Raw genomic sequence first — 16314 nt, 5'->3', positions numbered from 1 at the left:
GGCAGACCTCATAGTGGCCTGTTGTGCTCTCATCAGCAAGTCTGGTCCTTGCTGAGCCTTTGTACTTTCAGGATGTCAGTTTTGCTCTGTATATGTGCTGGCAAAATTACCGCATTGCTTTGCAAGCAAGTAAAGCTGCTGAATAATCGGTCTGTCCGAAACACACTGACAGAGACTTGAAGTCTAAGAGATTTCAAGCAGGACTTTGTTTGCCAGTCTAGGAGCTGTTACATTCTAAAAACTGGTAGGTGCTTTTCTCTTACAAAGTTCTTACCACTTAGAAAAAAAAAAAAAAAAGGCAAAAAAATATCTGACATTTTCAAACCTCCTCTTTGGCAAAAGTAACTATAAATCTTTCCCAGCCCTCATTAACTTTAAGTTGTGATCGGCCAATGGTGCCAGTCTTGGGCTCCCCCAAGCTGTAACTCTATGTTCATTCCAACCACTTGCCCTCATGCTTTAAAACAAGTAACAGTCCATGGGCTGTGAGAGCAATATTATTTTGAGCAACTTTCCTAAAGAATGTTTAACATCTTCCACTGGTTAATGGGTGGAATCAGATCCCCCCCTTCTTTCCTGTTGAGTAGTAACGACTTAAGGAGATTCACTGGTTAACTAAATGTCATTAATATATATCGTATCCATGATACAAAATAATCCTGATTACAGAGATCAGCTAATAACAGGGTTCATTCAAAAGCAATAGCAAAACATTTTCATCCATGCTGATGGGCTCAAAATGAAGTTCAACGTGAATTCAACTGAAGTAGTAAACGTGCCAAGAGTGATCAATAAACCAAGCCATGCTTCTCTTCAACTGCACCAGAGTCTGTTCAACATCCCTGAAAACATTAGTGCTCCTCTTCCTCTCTGTCCTTCAAAGCATCCCTCACACATCTCCAAATGTTAAGCACTAACATTTTGCCTGTGATTGCATGACACAGGACAGGCATTGCATCTCCAAAACCAACTGAGCATCACCCCTTTCTGAATGCTTCACTGTGTCACAGCCTGTAATGAATAAAAGAATAAAAACCACTTTGAACAAACCATGACAAACCTACTGAACACACACACAGCAGTGAGGTGAATCCTTTGCTTTCAAGTCCTAGCACCATGGGGGCATCAGCTGGTGGCTGCAGAGACAGCAGCAAATACTTTTGCAGAAGCATTTGGTTTAGTTGTGACTTTAGGTGCCCTTTGATTTGGATTGAATCTATATGTTTGGTTTAGGGTGCACACTGTAAGACACATATCAATGTATACCACAGGGGTGTATTGGCATTTTAGAATTAAAAGGCTACAAAAACGAGTCCACTGGCTTGTGCATAAACAACATCTCTCTGCTTCTCTCTTTCAGTAACTGTGACTGTGGGAGGACAGCAGCACTTGCTGGGACTTTACGACACTGCAGGGCAGGTAAATTACCACAGATCACTTATAAGTTTCCTGTCCCATGATTTGTTGGTTACTGTCGCATATTGGGTTTTGCTGCTTGTGCTGTTGGGCTTTTGTGTTTGTTTGTTTGTTTAACAAATATTTGTCTGTTTAACAAATATTAATAATTGCTTGTGAGTTGTAATGGTTGAACTGCTGACCTCCTTTTTGTTATTTTACATATAGCTTTCGTTCTGGTTCAGCAGTAAAACATACACACATCCCCAAGATGGAATTTTGTCTAGGCAAAAAACAAAGCCTGATGAGGCTGTTCAGCCTCCCATATACCTGTCCCCTACGGCAGGTACAGCGTTTTGCAAAAGTCAATATTTTCTTCCACTTACCACATGGTGGCATTGGAGATACAGAGAAGAATTACAGCTTCCAAGACCAGAAAACATAACATAGCACCAGGCTATCGGTCACCAGCAATCGACTTTTTAAATGTTAACCCAGGCAGCTTGGCACCCATCCCAGCATCCCGACACCCAGGCCAAGGATGTCCATTACAAGAGAGCCTGTGCCCTGTGCTTACTTGCAGACGTAGTGCTTTTACTGTTCCCACTGCCTGTGCTGTGGTGCAGTGGGGGTGCACTGCAAGGCTGCAGAAGATCCCTGGTCTGGGGGCTGCGTTCGCTCCCTGGAGATACAGGGGCAGTATTTCTCACTGCCGTGCTCTGCCAGGAGAAGGGCAAGGGAAGGTACCAGGAGCACCACATGTTCACGATGAAATTTTCCTCTCCTACCTCCAAAGTGCCAGCAAACTTACAGGATAAAGAAAAGACCACAGAAACCTTGCAGGAAACCAGCTGCCAAGAGGGGAGGGAGGGGGTCATGGGTCCTTCCCTGACAGGGATGGTTCATCCCACGTCCTCTAGTTCCTCCCATCAAAGCTGTCACTGGAGGCAGCAGGAGAGGAAAGAAGATCTGGGAGCCTGCATTTGGGACAGAGCAGCTTAGGGTGCTGGGTTCTGCATTCAGGAGCACTTCTTGTCTGCACGTTTTTGTCCGTGACTGCTATGAAATTCATAAACAATGCAGAAGGAGACTCTCCTGTCAGCCAAAGGCCACTCGTTACAGGCTGTACTTCACAGCAGTATGCAGAGAGGTCAAAAACTGCATCACAACACACTGTCACTTCCAGAAAAATCTGCACTCAGCAGAGCTCGGGCCTTTATGCTCTAGGTTTCACTTTTTTTATTTCTATCATGTGTCTGTAGGCAGCAGTGGTCACTTCATGGCTAGCTCCATGTTAGTTACAGTCCACTCACCCTTTCTGTTTACAAGGTACAAACAGACAATCCAAAAACCAGACCCAAAATAAGAACCAAGTCCTTGTCCTGCATCAGAAATTTGAGAAGTGCTTGTGCAACTTTCTTTTCTGCACTCACAAACGCGGAGCTCTGAGCGTGTCTGTCACGATCTGGCAGCTCTGCAAGCCCCTGCAAAGGAGACTGGAGTTACATTCAGATCTCAATCAGATTTTACCCAGCGCCTTAATATTTCTATGTGTTTTGAAGGGCTGACAGTTCCACCTGCCACCCATTTCCTCAGCAATACATCCTCGTATTTGTCCTTCTGAGCCAAAAGAAACATAAATCTGTTTGGCTGACAAACCTCACCCCTCCCTCCGTCCCTCCACAGTCATCTTGCCATCTCCTGCTTCAAACTAGCCAGAGCACCACCTGCCTCCAGGCGACATTTCCAGCTCCTGAGGATCATTTCCATCTCAGACTTGGGTCCAGCAGACGTGGCCATCTAGTCAAAACTTGGAGCGTGAATCACTTCTTGATGACTAGATCATATCTGCGTGGAGGCTGGAGGGATGATGCTTCCCACATGCTCAAGCTATAACGACAGATCATCTGGGTTGTTTCCTCCCTCCTTCTCCTTGTGCTGTGTGGCTTTCCAAAGGCATTGGTGTGAAGTCATAGCCAAAAATAGCACTTGACATTACAATGCTATAAAACACATGCTAATGAAATAACAATTGGAGAATGTACTCCTGCAGCAGGACCCTCCGTCAGCCTGGAGGGAGAGCTGGCAGGGACCCCAGATCTGGGGTATCTGGTTTTCTGCTTCCCTGGCACAAACAGTCCTAGGAAGAAAAAAAAACATTGTTTTTCTATTATTTTTTTTTCTACAAGCTGGTCTCAGGTATGGAGTGCTTTAATGACAATGAGTGTATGCAGGGGGATCAAACAAACAAACAAAAACAACAGCAATTTAAAAAAACGGGGAAAAAAAGTAATAAATAAATAAATAAATAAATACAAGTTTTACTGTACTTTCTCAGGCACGGCAAGCCACAGGAACCTAAGAGCAAGGCCAGACCTGGCGCTGGCCTTTCCATGCCAAACCAGTAGCCAGGCAGTGTGGCTGGAAGCCCTGCATTCTCCAAACAACAGCCAGAAAGATGCGAGCATGAGCCAGCAAAACGAATTAATGATCAGCTACAGCCCACACGCATGAAGACTCACATTCCTTCCCAAACATCACTATCGCTAGTTGCAACACCTCCAGATATGCCCCAAACCCAGGCAAACATCCACTGCCTTTTTTTACGCTGTTTATTTGGTTGACTTCAACAACAAACTGTGTCTGAATGAGAAATGATCCCGACGCGCTGTATTTCATAATGGTCTGTTGCAAGGTTTTGCAGCCTTCCCCTGGAGCAGAGTGAGCAGGAACAGAGACACGGTCCTCACCTGATGTGCTCTGGAGGCTTCTGCAGCCTAGACACGGGGATGCATGGGCTCAATTCATACTCATGACATCTGTGCTTGTGCGTTAGCACATCCATAAGAGCTCTGGTGTGCCCTGACCTCCACTATGTGACAGGTGGCTGTCCCTCCTTACGGCTTATACAGTGCTCTGTGCTGCTAGCACAAATCAGGAAGGCTTATCAGGAATAAGGAATATCCTTTCCTCCTGAAAACGATGTTCTGGGGGCTCTGGAGGAACAAGCAAACGCCAGTTAAATGCACACTTCTGTAGCTGCCACCGCTAGGCAGAGCGCTCATGGCTCTTAGTTTGTAATTTTAATGGTACAGTAAGTCCCAGCCCCTCTAATTAGACACGTCTGGAATATGGAAACTGCTTACAGTTAGCCAATTTCTTTCCAAAAAATCTTAAATCAAGATTTCTCGAGGGCTTGCTGCCACCACGTGGCTGTTTCAGGAGGCTGATTTGCAGTGATTAAATTGAAAACACGCAGGAAAGGCCTTTGCCAGGCACCGAGCATCAGCCCACATTGACTGTGGCATAAACAAACTTCGTAGCCTCAGTCTCCAAAGGTCTCACCAGCGTCTCTGATTTTCCTTTCCTGCCGTTCCCTGTACATAGGTATCCACCCTTTCTTGGCTGATATGTCCAAACACCTCCTCTTACCGTGTAAATCCTTCTTCAAATCAACCCTTTCTGTGACACTGGTGAGACAGGTCATTCAACAAACGCTCTGGCTCGAAGAAAGCAGCAGGTTATCTCCATTACCTGACTTTTCCAATGCACCAAGGGAGCATCCTCACTGAAGGACAGAGGTCTCAGATGAAGTTTTCTGGTATCAAACAGCTCCAGAAAAAAAAAAACCATCTCCTTCCCCTTGGTTGAGTCAAAGGGAGGACAACTTTTAACTACATCCAGTCAGAAATGTGCTGTCCCTTGAAGTGTGCAGAGCACAGCAGGGAATTTGCAGCCAGGGCTGTAAACCAGGGCTGCCCCCATCCACAGTTATCCCCCATCCCATAACACACTTGCCATTCTCCCCTGGCAGGAGGACTACAACCAGCTGAGACCCCTGTCCTACCCCAACACGGACGTGTTCTTGATCTGCTTCTCGGTGGTGAACCCTGCCTCGTACCACAACGTCCAGGAGGAGTGGGTCCCCGAGCTGAAAGTCTGCATGCCCAATGTGCCTTACGTCCTCATAGGAACACAGGTAATGCTTCTTTGGGGCACCACCAGCTGTCGCAGGGGTCCTCACAACCTCTGAGCCAGGGGGTGGAGGCTGAGCTCTCTGGAAAGGCTTCCTATTCAACTTATTATGTGAAAGTCAGCCAGACTTCAGCATTAGAAGAAAACTCAGGGACTGAGAATGGAAACCAACATGCAGATGTCCCTTCATGCTAGTCACAACTGGCAAAACTCATCCCATCTTTTTATTCACATCTATATTAATGTGGTCTCAAGGTATAAATACCTATAGTGAGACAAGATTTCTGGCAGGGCTTTAACAGCTGGGGAGAAAAAACAACACACACACATCAAAATCTATAGTTGGAAGCAGAAGCTAAACTTTAAACTAAATTTAAAGAAAGGGAATAATTAACCAAAACTTACTTGGAGACAACGGAAGGAAACAGCCTCCCTCATGCTTTACATCAACACCATAATTACTGACTCATCATTACTGACTTTAGTGGATGTTAGACTGAATTATCAGAACACTTTATTTCAGCCTTAAAACCTACGAATCTATCAGTCAAATGAAAATGCCTTAAACATGGGTTTGGAGCAGGTATACTACAGCCTGGAAAATGTCCAAACACTGGAGAGTAACCTCAGCCAAATTAGAGAAAGAGATCAAATTCTGGGCAAAACTAAAATCTTCATGCCAGAGCAAAGCCCAGTTATTCAAACACCAGCTTAGTTTTCAAACTGTTTCAAACACTGGAATAATCTAAAACACCAATTTTAAAATATTGGTATTACCCTTTGGAACACATGCTATAACAATGGATGGATCTGAAATGCCAGAACGTTTCAGTTTGATATTTTCCATGGAAATAAAGGATTTTGTTTCAAGTCAGCCAGTCAGAGCTGTGTGTGTCTGGTCTGTCACGGTGTTTTACAGGTGATGCAGTGCAGGATCACAGCAGCCGGCCTTTCCAATGTGGCTCAGGCTTCTACCACCACTTTCCAAAATGCATAGTGAAAGCCACTGAGAAATGCATCTTTACTGTACTGCAGCCACCTGAGCTGTGCCCTGATAACTGGCCAGTGAGAACTAGTTCATGTTAAACAGAAAATTTAAAGGGAAAAATAACAGGAAAATACGTATGTAATTCATTTTTTCATTACCATTTGAGGCTGGGAAAATAGGACGATGGGTTTGTAAACCTGTGGATATCTCTTTCAAGAATTACAGCAAGGTGGTACAGAGCATGGGGTTTGTGTATTTTCTGCTAGATTGATCTTCGAGATGATCCCAAAACTTTGGCTCGGCTGCTTTACATGAAGGAGAAACCACTCACCTACGAGCACGGAGTGAAGCTGGCTAAGGAGGTAACACCTTTTTCTGGGGTCCCAGGAAATCGATCGATCACAGCTTTCCACCGGGTTTCTTTCATTCAAGGCAAGCTCCCCCGGGCTGGTCCCAGCCAGAGATCCAGCGCTCTGGAACGTGCATTTCCCCATGTTTGGTAGCAACAACACACAGACAGAGCAGGTCATCTTCACACCAATAAATTAGACTATATTTGGTAGATGCTATTAAGACAGAACCTCCTCAAGACCCCCGACTGCACATTTGGGAGGCCAAGCCCCTGGTCCAGAAGGTCAGCAGGAGGACACGGGTGCAGCCCCCCTCCCAGAGGAATTTTCCCAGAGGAATTGCCCTGCAGGGAATTTCCATGCTCCTTTAACCCCCTGTGGTGAGATACAGGTGTTCCTAATCATCCCTGCTCTCTTGCTCAGGACGACCACTGAGTTTGTCCTTCAATCCCCAATCCCATAGGCAGCCAGATATAAACCTAGCAAGGACCTCACCTCCCTTTCTGACGGTTAGGACACATGCACATAAAAACATGCTGGAACAGGGTCGTTCCGCCTCTCCTAACAGTGGGTACTCACTTCTTCCCTCTCCTCTTCCAGATCGGAGCACAATGCTACCTGGAGTGCTCAGCGCTCACACAGAAAGGCCTTAAGACTGTCTTCGATGAAGCAATCCTGACCATTTTCCATCCCAAGAAGAAGAAGAAGCGTTGTGCAAAATGCCACCGCTGCTGCACCATTTTGTGAAGCCCCTTGGAAAGGAAAGTGAGATGAGTTCAGTGAAAACAAGCAGGTTAGAAAGGCAATGAAAGTCACATGCAACTGAAATGGGGAACATGACCAGAAAGGGGTCCTTTTTACCAAAATAGGCGCCCTCCATTCTGTGAAACCTCCAAGCTGTATCACGCTAGGCCATCTCATGTCTATGTGCTTTCCTAAACCTTCAGAGTCGTACGCAGCCTGTTCCCACTGCTGCGGACTGCGCTGAGCCAACAGAAACCAGGATGCCTGCTCCTGCTCGACTCTTCTTCACCTTAGGGATAAGGGGAAGGTGTTTGGAAAACAAGCAAACAAACAAACAAGGAATTAAAGGTGGTAAAAAGAAACAGGAGAAACTCCATTTGTGGCCTTAAGCAAGTATTGATCAAAATTAGGAATTTACAGTAGGAATTGAATCTGAACTGACTGAAAGCACATGGAGATCTGTAGAAATCTAATATGTAAAATGTACACTATAGGTAGGATGTACTTTTAAATTACTTTTCTTTTTATAAAGCTCGCTAGGTCAGGATATACTTCAGTTGGTTCAAACTACATGGAAGCAAAGGTGGAGTGATTCAGTTTATTTTCACTTAATGGTGAAACTTCACAGTGTCCGTATGTTGCTGCACCCAAGCTATCAAAATGGATCAACATTTACCTCCAGACTTAAGGAATGTTCTTACAACTTAAAAATGCAAGTAACTTTACTTTTACAGGGGAATGTTCAGGCTGAGCCATGTTTCCATAAGCTGGGAAAGGAAGAACAGAGTTGTAGCATTTACGTACTGAAACAAAGACGTTCTGCCACCAAAGAGTATTGCCCTAGACATGAAATCCCAGCGTGCAACAATCGCCTTTCCAAAGTGAGAACATGAAAGAGACACGTTGCCATGGCAACTGAAAAATTACCTTATAGATCAGCTGGATTTCTGCATCTCACCCAGCAGACGAAAACAGCAAAAACCGAAAAGCCAAAGGTCACTCTGATCTCAAGTGCTTTAAGGTGATCCAAGTGCCTTAAGATTTTTTTAGGGTATCTCATACAAAAAAAAAAAAAAAATTACCAAAGTGGAGTTATAAACACGGTGATTTACTGTAGTTCCCCCTCCTCTCACTCATTACTTCTTTCCTTGCTCCCACTTCCCGTTCTTCTTATGGTAAGTGCTGGTCAAGTCACAGTCCTCAGGAGCGGACTTTCCGGCAGGGTGCAGGTGATGGGCTGCAGCCCACAGCACAGAGGTGGGAAGTCCAGACCTGGAGGGAGCACAAGCTGCCTGTAAGCTCCCTGTGCTGTTGAAAAGAAGTGTGCTTCCCACTAAAGCCTCTCCAGGGAGTGCCTACGTTCGCACTTCACAGCAACGTTGATGCTCAGAGGCAAACTCGAAGGGCATCTGCCTTCGGGTACCCTGGCAATGCCATGAGACTGTTTTGTTGTGGATTTCATTTGCCAAGCTGAAAATCACAGTGCCAGCAAATACAGATTTCGAGACCTGAAATGTAACTCCTTGCAAAAGCAACACCTGCAGTTAGTGGTCCCAGAACTGCTCAGAGTAAGCAGCTAACAGAAGAGTACCCCCAGGCGTGTACTGGGCCCCCTTGCCCCACTCCTCTCCAGAAGCACTCTAATGTGGCTCAGTGCACACAGGCAACCAGAAAACCCTTGTGATTAGCAGTGAATTATAGACCGAGTGTTAATCTGAGGAGTTAGAGACTTCAGTAGAATAATAGGAACTGCACCATTGGTGCAGAGAAGGGAATGAGCATGATGCAGTGCCCAGTCCTGCAGCCATTGAAGATTACGGATCCAAGCTCCTGCTTTCACTCTAGCATGAATTTTATTTGACATGGACACCAACAGAAACCAGATCAGACACCTCAAATCATTTCTAAGTGGAGATCAATGTTTTTCAGTGAAAAGAGCGATCAAATGTGGGCTTAGTGCCTTGCTGCTCTTACCCAGCTGGCTTTCACTCACCACCTCTTCCTTGCTGCGCACAAGTATGGATGAAAACAAAGTTGCACTAATTCAAAGCTATACAAAAGAAAAATTTCCTTACCTCTAGCCTTGTTCGTACATACATTACATTTGGTTCTATTATGTCCCAGACATTTGCTTCCAATGGACTGCCTGATACAACACAGCTCGGAGCGAGGACAGAGCTGAAGCCCAGTGAAGGAGCTCATGTCGTGCCGCAGAGGCTGTGCTGCTGTCCCAACGTGTGTAGCAACTGGGACACCAGCAATCAGCTGAACTATAACGTGTAAAAAGGTATTGGAAGACTATGAGGGAAACTAGGAGTGACTAAAAGTCCACTGGGGAACTAAAAAAAAAAAAAAAGGTTTCAACAGATATCAGAGAAAACAATTAGAGCTTCACTGTGCTGCTCTTTGCTTTGGTGGAAATTAAACAGGTGATGATTTTGTTACAGCTGATGTAGGCTGCTGTAGAGCACTAGCCTGTATACAAGTCTCGGGTTGAAGTAAGTGAAGTCTGCTGTAGCTGAAGTGCAATGCAAACACACAGGTTGGAGCTGCCAGATATTCTTAGAGCTTCACAAAATACAGAGGAAACAAAAATCCAGACTGACAGCTGAGCTTATCGCAAAATAATGAGCACACTGGCAAAGTGCAATATAGCATTCCCGGCATGCATCAGAGCAAGCCACAATACTGAAATGATATTTTTGTGTGCCACCCAGTATCAGTACTGCCTATTAATACTAATCGGATGGCATAGGATAGCCACATAAAATCAAAAATCAAATAGGAAGTTTTAGTGCTAATGTAACTACAGTGGAGGAAAATTAACTAAAAAATCATATGGCGATATAGAAGCTAAAATGCTCCTATCCTAATGTATTAAACTGTAGCACCCTGCACAAATCATTGCATAACTGTGAAAGCAGATATATGTAAAAAATATTAAGATTAACCAGGGTTTTATTCATATCTACAAAATGAAGCACATAAGTTTGTGAAGCAGTAGAATTGCAAGTTTTTCAAGCTGATTGTAATTAAAATTTGACATTTGGGAGCTGGAAAGGAAGGAGGATGGTCACAATCCACTGAGAAATCACCTCTGTACTCCTTTTATTTTTAATTTCATTTCCAACAAAAATAACTGTTTTTGTTTTTTTTTTTTTTAAATAGACATGGCTAATGCAGGACCCATAAACATTAGGCCTGCGTTATGTACACACATTTATCTATGCAATGTGACATTTTTTCAAGGATCTGCCCTGATATTCTGCTGTTTTGGGGAGGATGGAATAACACAGGGCAACAGGCTTCAGAAAGGCATTGTAGACAGATGCCAGGAGACTCATTGACTATCTGGCAAGTCATACCTAATACCTTTCCTAAAAGCCAACAGATGGTGTGTGAACAGGCAGCAAAGCTTATTTTCAGAAATATCAACACACCAGGCACAGTGCAAGCACAGGCATAAGGCAACAGATATAAACTTCAAGTTATTTCCAAGCACCATTAGTAACAAGAAAAGAAAATCAATAAATGATTGCCAGCTGAAAGGAGATAGGTTTTCTCATTGTAAGACGAGCTGGAAATCAGACCCTGATTTCACCTTCAAAGGAGCAGAGGCAGGATAGTCATAAAGGCTATAAACCATCCCAGGAACCTATTTGACAATGTCCTTTTAATGCAAACAACGTCAAAGCCTTTCCTGACAGAGCTGCCTCTGCTAATAGTCTGCTGCCATTCCTAAAGCACTCACAACTTAAAAGAAGTCTGCTAGATCCTAGAAAACCCATCTCCTTTGGCCTCTTCTGAAACCTTAATGTTCTATCAGGAGTTGTTAACCTGAATTTCTCTGACAAAGAAAGATGTGGAAACAAAGCTCCAACCCTATACAGTGCCATACAGGAGCATTGTTCAGCCAGGTGTAAGCCCCGTGTGCTTATATCCCCTGGGACTGGAGGGGAGCAGTTCTCAATCTGAGCTCCCCCTGACTGTCCTGCGTGCCAAACGCTCCCAGACCTTCCCTCTCTGCCCTGCAAACACCTCCTGTCACAGCAGAGTGTAGCTCGTGAAGAACAATCAATTGCATCAGACCGAGAAATAAAAAGCTTTTGTCTCACGCTGCCTCGAATTAGGCTCAATTAGTGCCAAAGGCACGATGTGGGTCTTTCCCTCGACTTTGACACCCGTTGGACCTGCCGCTAATCTTCTGCACCATCAATATGCCAGGACAGCGCCTGACACGAAGGGTTGGTGTAGCCGAGAAAGGAAGCCTCTCATGCTAAGTGGGAGCTGCAGAATTCACACAGAGTCCAACAGGACCACTGGAACAATCATTTCAGCAGCTGTCACTGATACTTCTCACCCTTCTTCTCTTTTAAAGCACTGCTTCAGTTCAAAACAAACACAGCTGTCAAGATCTCATCCAAGATACTGTCCCAAGACTCCAGAGACACAATCTGAGAGCCCTTTGTAGGAGCTTGGAAAAGGTTGTAGAAGTTCTTGCAAACAGTTTCTACCACTGCCTCCCTTCATCACAGCCAGTGTCGTACACAGCAAGGGATACATTGGCCAATTACACCACGAGTATGTGTCTAGCAGATGTATTTTCACCACGGGAGCTGGCACTTCCTTACAAAAACGTCCCTCTAATTCAGATATGAAAGCTTACTTGTAGTCCATGACCTTTTCTTCAGCTTTTTTCCCCAGCGACACAGCAAATACCTCCTGATTCACAGTACTGAAACCTCATCCAGATTAAAAATAAATTGCAATGGCATCAATCAGTCTCAAGGCAGGCTGGTCTGAAACATAAACACAAATGGAGAAGGCAAATGTGCCTTCTCCGCCGCAGCAATACAACATATGCTCGTTAAAGCCCAGGAACCATTTGTTTAATGAACAGGTTGAATGCAGGAATCTGGCTGCATATGCATTGCTCCTGTATTTTCCTTTTGCCTAAAGAGTACGTGCAATTTGTTTTATCCTGCTTCTGTGTTTATCTGGAAAATACAGAACATTTTCTTGGTTCACATCTCTACAGGACTAGAGTTTTTACTGTGATAGGAGGTGAGCACGGAGCAACCTATGTCAGATAATTTCTGGACACAGTTGTGCTCTGTGTAAAAATGAAAACAAGTCTCTACTATAAATGCCTATTTTCCTCTTAGTGAATAAAGACCCTCTGAGGGCAGGAAAAAGCCTCCCACTGACTTCAATAGTGCCTTGTGATCTCAGCTCTCCTCACCTATCAAAACAAAACATGAATAGCTGCAAGATCAGGGTCCAGAGTCACTGCCAGCTTGATCCTGAAATGTAAATTTCATTTTAAGATATTAAGGGGGTGCCCATAACTAGGATGATTTTTTTTTTTTATTCTGCTTTCTTTGCTTCAGTTAAAGCTTTCAGAAATCTGTGAATGACAATTTATTTTTCCTGGGCAGTTTCAGGAACCCCAACAGAACAACAAAGAGAGTCAGAACCTCACTGCAAGAGCAAAATGAGCTCACAAACCCACACATGCACAGAGGGACAAGCTCATATGAATTGCTGTCAATGGTGAAAAATCTCTTTGATTTTGAAAACACGTGCTAATAAAAATAGCTCTGAGCATGATCCCCCCCCCTCGCCTCCTTCCAGAACATACAGACCATAATGCCATAGTGGTTGGCTGCGTCTTTTAACTATAATTTCAGGTTGGGATTTTCAAAGGTGCTGTGTTTCAGCTTCATTTCTCATGAAGATAATGGAAAATTTCGGTGGGGTCCACACATGACTAGCGTGGAAAGCATTTGAGCATCTTCTTGTTTCCTTTTTGTCTGCCCTATTACTGTGGCTGACCAAGCTTTGAGCACACAGATACACTGAGCCGGGTCCAAGAATCTGTTATACTTTTTGGCTGCTGGTTGTTGACTCCCTAAAGAAGTCAGGCATCTGGAGACTTTGATCTGATCTTTAGCTCAAGCTCTGGAGACTGGATTTGTAACTCCTGCTTTCAACCATTACTGCGGCCGAAGATGAAAATGATTACATTAGCAGTGTAATATCAAGACAAATAGGTATCTTTGCTGAGTTTGACACTGCACTCATTGCTGTCATTAAATTTCATCTCATCCCAGTGGAGTGGTAGCATTCAGCATGCCAGATTGAATTTTGCATTTGGTTGTGCCAAAGATCACTTTGAGCTCTCGCTGATAGCAGCTCTGGCAAATTTTGACTTTGATCAGAGGCTAATGAATTCACAGCAAACAGTTGTCGCCAGTCTACAGTTTCCAGATCGTCCAGCACAACAGTTATTTGTACTGATAGCATGTAGAGATTTTTGTCTGATGTCTGTCAGAGTAGTTTGGATGTAAGCCACGTCCACAGTGTGACTGTCATACCGTCTCTCCCAACACACTCCCCCAAAACAGGCAGCTGCTCTAACAATGTCACTGAACCGGCAGGCACTGAACCACCCTGTCGATATGGAGTAAATGAGCCCAAACTTTCCCCAAACCTGTAAATATTAACCCCTTAACAAGCATTAACATAAAGCTACGTGAGAGAGGAAAGACACTGCCGAAGTCATCTCCACTCCTCAGCAGCGGTGACCAGAGGTGGCGAGTCCAGGCTGCCGGGTGGGACGTGCTACAGAGCAGGGCACAGCACAGTAGCCGTGCTGCCCTAGCCCCAGCCTCCTCCTTGTGAAAAGGAGGGCTTCAAAGAGGAAGGCTGCAGAGAGGAAGAGCAGGGAGACAGACCTGGACTGTTCTCGAGTGCAAGGATAACTGAATCCAGCTGAACCTGTCATGATGTTGACGCACTTGTTACGTACAGGCATTTCGCTGCAAAGAGATTCTCTGCTTCCCTGAGAACACAAAGACAAGAAATTTTCTTTCCTTTCTTTTTGCGTAGCACTTCAGCAATACTTACAGTTACAGTGCAACAAGTTATTCTCATTGAGTTCGTTCGTGAAGCAAATGCAATGACCTCAGCCCAAATCAGAGCCTAACACATCATCCATCAGCTCTTAGCAAGTTAAGAAAGAGCATCATTTACTTGATGTGAGCAACTGAAGCTTTCTCTCTTAAAAGTTGCTACGTGCAATATCTCTGGAGTATGGGTCTGGTAAAACCAAAGGATGAGTACTAAAAAGTTACGTCTAACTTCTGAGTGGCATATCTCTTTTTAAAGATGAACCAAATCTTCAAAATTCAAGTCAGAGCAATACAATTTCAAGCCAAGGAAATATAGTATTCCAGCAACTGTTTTGCATATTTTAAAAATCATGTAAACAGTATTAGTTTCCTATTTACTGCACATGATTCTGTACTCTTTTGCTTATCCTCTTTTAAACATGTAATTATTGTATATTGTAACTGCATATTAATATCCTTTATTGTACATAGTTTATTTTAACAAAATAAATGTGTTACTAAGTATTTTGACAGCATCATTTGAAGAAGGTATCGCCACTCTATGTATTTTCCCAGATGCTAATCACTTACACTCAGCATGACATCTCAGGCAGGAAAAAAATGCACTGATACATAGGATTGCTTTTGGGTGGCCCTAGAACCACCTGCACCTTCCAGTGACCCCCACCAACAATATAAAAAGTGAAACAGGAGGTAACACTGGCAGTGCAGAGGCTTGCTAGGTCTCAATCATGTCCCTTTGGGCAAATTGGTGCTTAACCACTCCCCCCAGCAGCCTGGACATAAGGGAAGGTGGAGATGTGGAACCTGCAGGTCTGGCTTCCTGCTGGCCCCCAGCCTTCGGCTCACTCCAGTCCCTGCATAACCCACAAGGACTGTCCTGGAGATGCTTAATCTCCCATCCTCAAACAATATTGAGGTGCTTGGTTTGTTGATTGTTCAGATATTACTCCCCCCCTGCCTTCAGGTAAAGGGTTCTTGGCATTACTGTCTGTGGTCTCCAATGAGATATCACGGCACCATTAAAGGATTTTTTTTCTCCCCGAGTGAATATTTACAGTGTTTTGGAGAGAAGCCAGCGTGCAGCAGCCTTACAAACACAGGAGCTCTCTTGGTGAAGCAGCTAAGGAAAGTATTAGCCCAAGAGTTTTGAGGGGAGTTTGTTACCCCCTGACAAACCTAACACGCGGATAACAAAACCCTCCAACGAACCCTTAGCGGTGACAAGGGAGATGATGAGCTGTGTAACATTTGGCCCAACAGACAGGACAGGGAGAGGCAAGAAAGAAAGTGAAATGGCTAAAGGGCTGAAGAAATTACACGAGGAAAGTCAGCCCTTAAATGCTGGGCTAGAATCAAGAATATGACTGCCTGCCACTGGAGGAAGCTGTTATTAGTCTCCAGTTCTTCTATGGCCAGGCTATACCCAGGAAGAAGCGGTGTGGAGGACATGTACTGCCTTTAACACCAAGGTGCTGAATGCATCCTCCAGAGCAGAAAATTCCCAAACTGTTGCCTGGATATGCCCAGGGAAGGATACTGCTATACAGCCCGACGCTTATACATTTCCCTGGGCATCCGCTCCTGGCTAGGGTCAGCGGCAGGATATTGGGTGAGACAGCCCTTAGCTCAGGCCCAGGGCACTGGTTCCTGTTTTCCTGTGAGTACAATGAGAGCAGGAGGGAGCTGCCTATCCCTTCCTACAAAGAGAAAGCCAGTCAGTGCAGGAAACATGCACCCAGGGTCGCATCCTGCCCTCCCTCTCGCTGTAACTCAGGTTTGAACATGAGGTAAAATATATTCCTGACTGATTTCTGACAGGGTCAGTCCTGCTGGACATGCCAACTGCTGCATGCAAACGAGGGCAGCTGAGCCTCAAGACAGCGGTTGTCTTGACAATACTCTGAAAGTATTGTCAAAAATGAAAGCGCGGCGTGACTGCGACTAT

At 44.6% G+C, this 16314-nt stretch overlaps 1 protein-coding gene across 1 annotated transcript in view; it reads left to right on the top strand.

The window, feature by feature from the left end:
• The window catches only part of RHOJ (ras homolog family member J), a 55566-nt gene extending 40696 nt beyond the window's left edge, over positions 1-14870 (top strand). The window contains exons 2-5 of the mRNA XM_013183061.3: positions 1361-1419; positions 5210-5374; positions 6625-6720; positions 7309-14870. Of these exons, the coding sequence (XP_013038515.1) occupies positions 1361-1419; positions 5210-5374; positions 6625-6720; positions 7309-7455 (467 nt within the window). The 3' untranslated portion in view covers positions 7456-14870. The remainder of the gene's footprint in view (positions 1-1360; positions 1420-5209; positions 5375-6624; positions 6721-7308) is intronic.
• Positions 14871-16314: the final 1444 nt, after the last annotated feature.

This window comes from Anser cygnoides, chromosome 5, assembly GCF_040182565.1.
Source record: "Anser cygnoides isolate HZ-2024a breed goose chromosome 5, Taihu_goose_T2T_genome, whole genome shotgun sequence".
Taxonomy (NCBI): Eukaryota; Metazoa; Chordata; class Aves; order Anseriformes; family Anatidae; genus Anser; species Anser cygnoides.
This window is presented reverse-complemented; position numbering and strand designations above follow the sequence as displayed.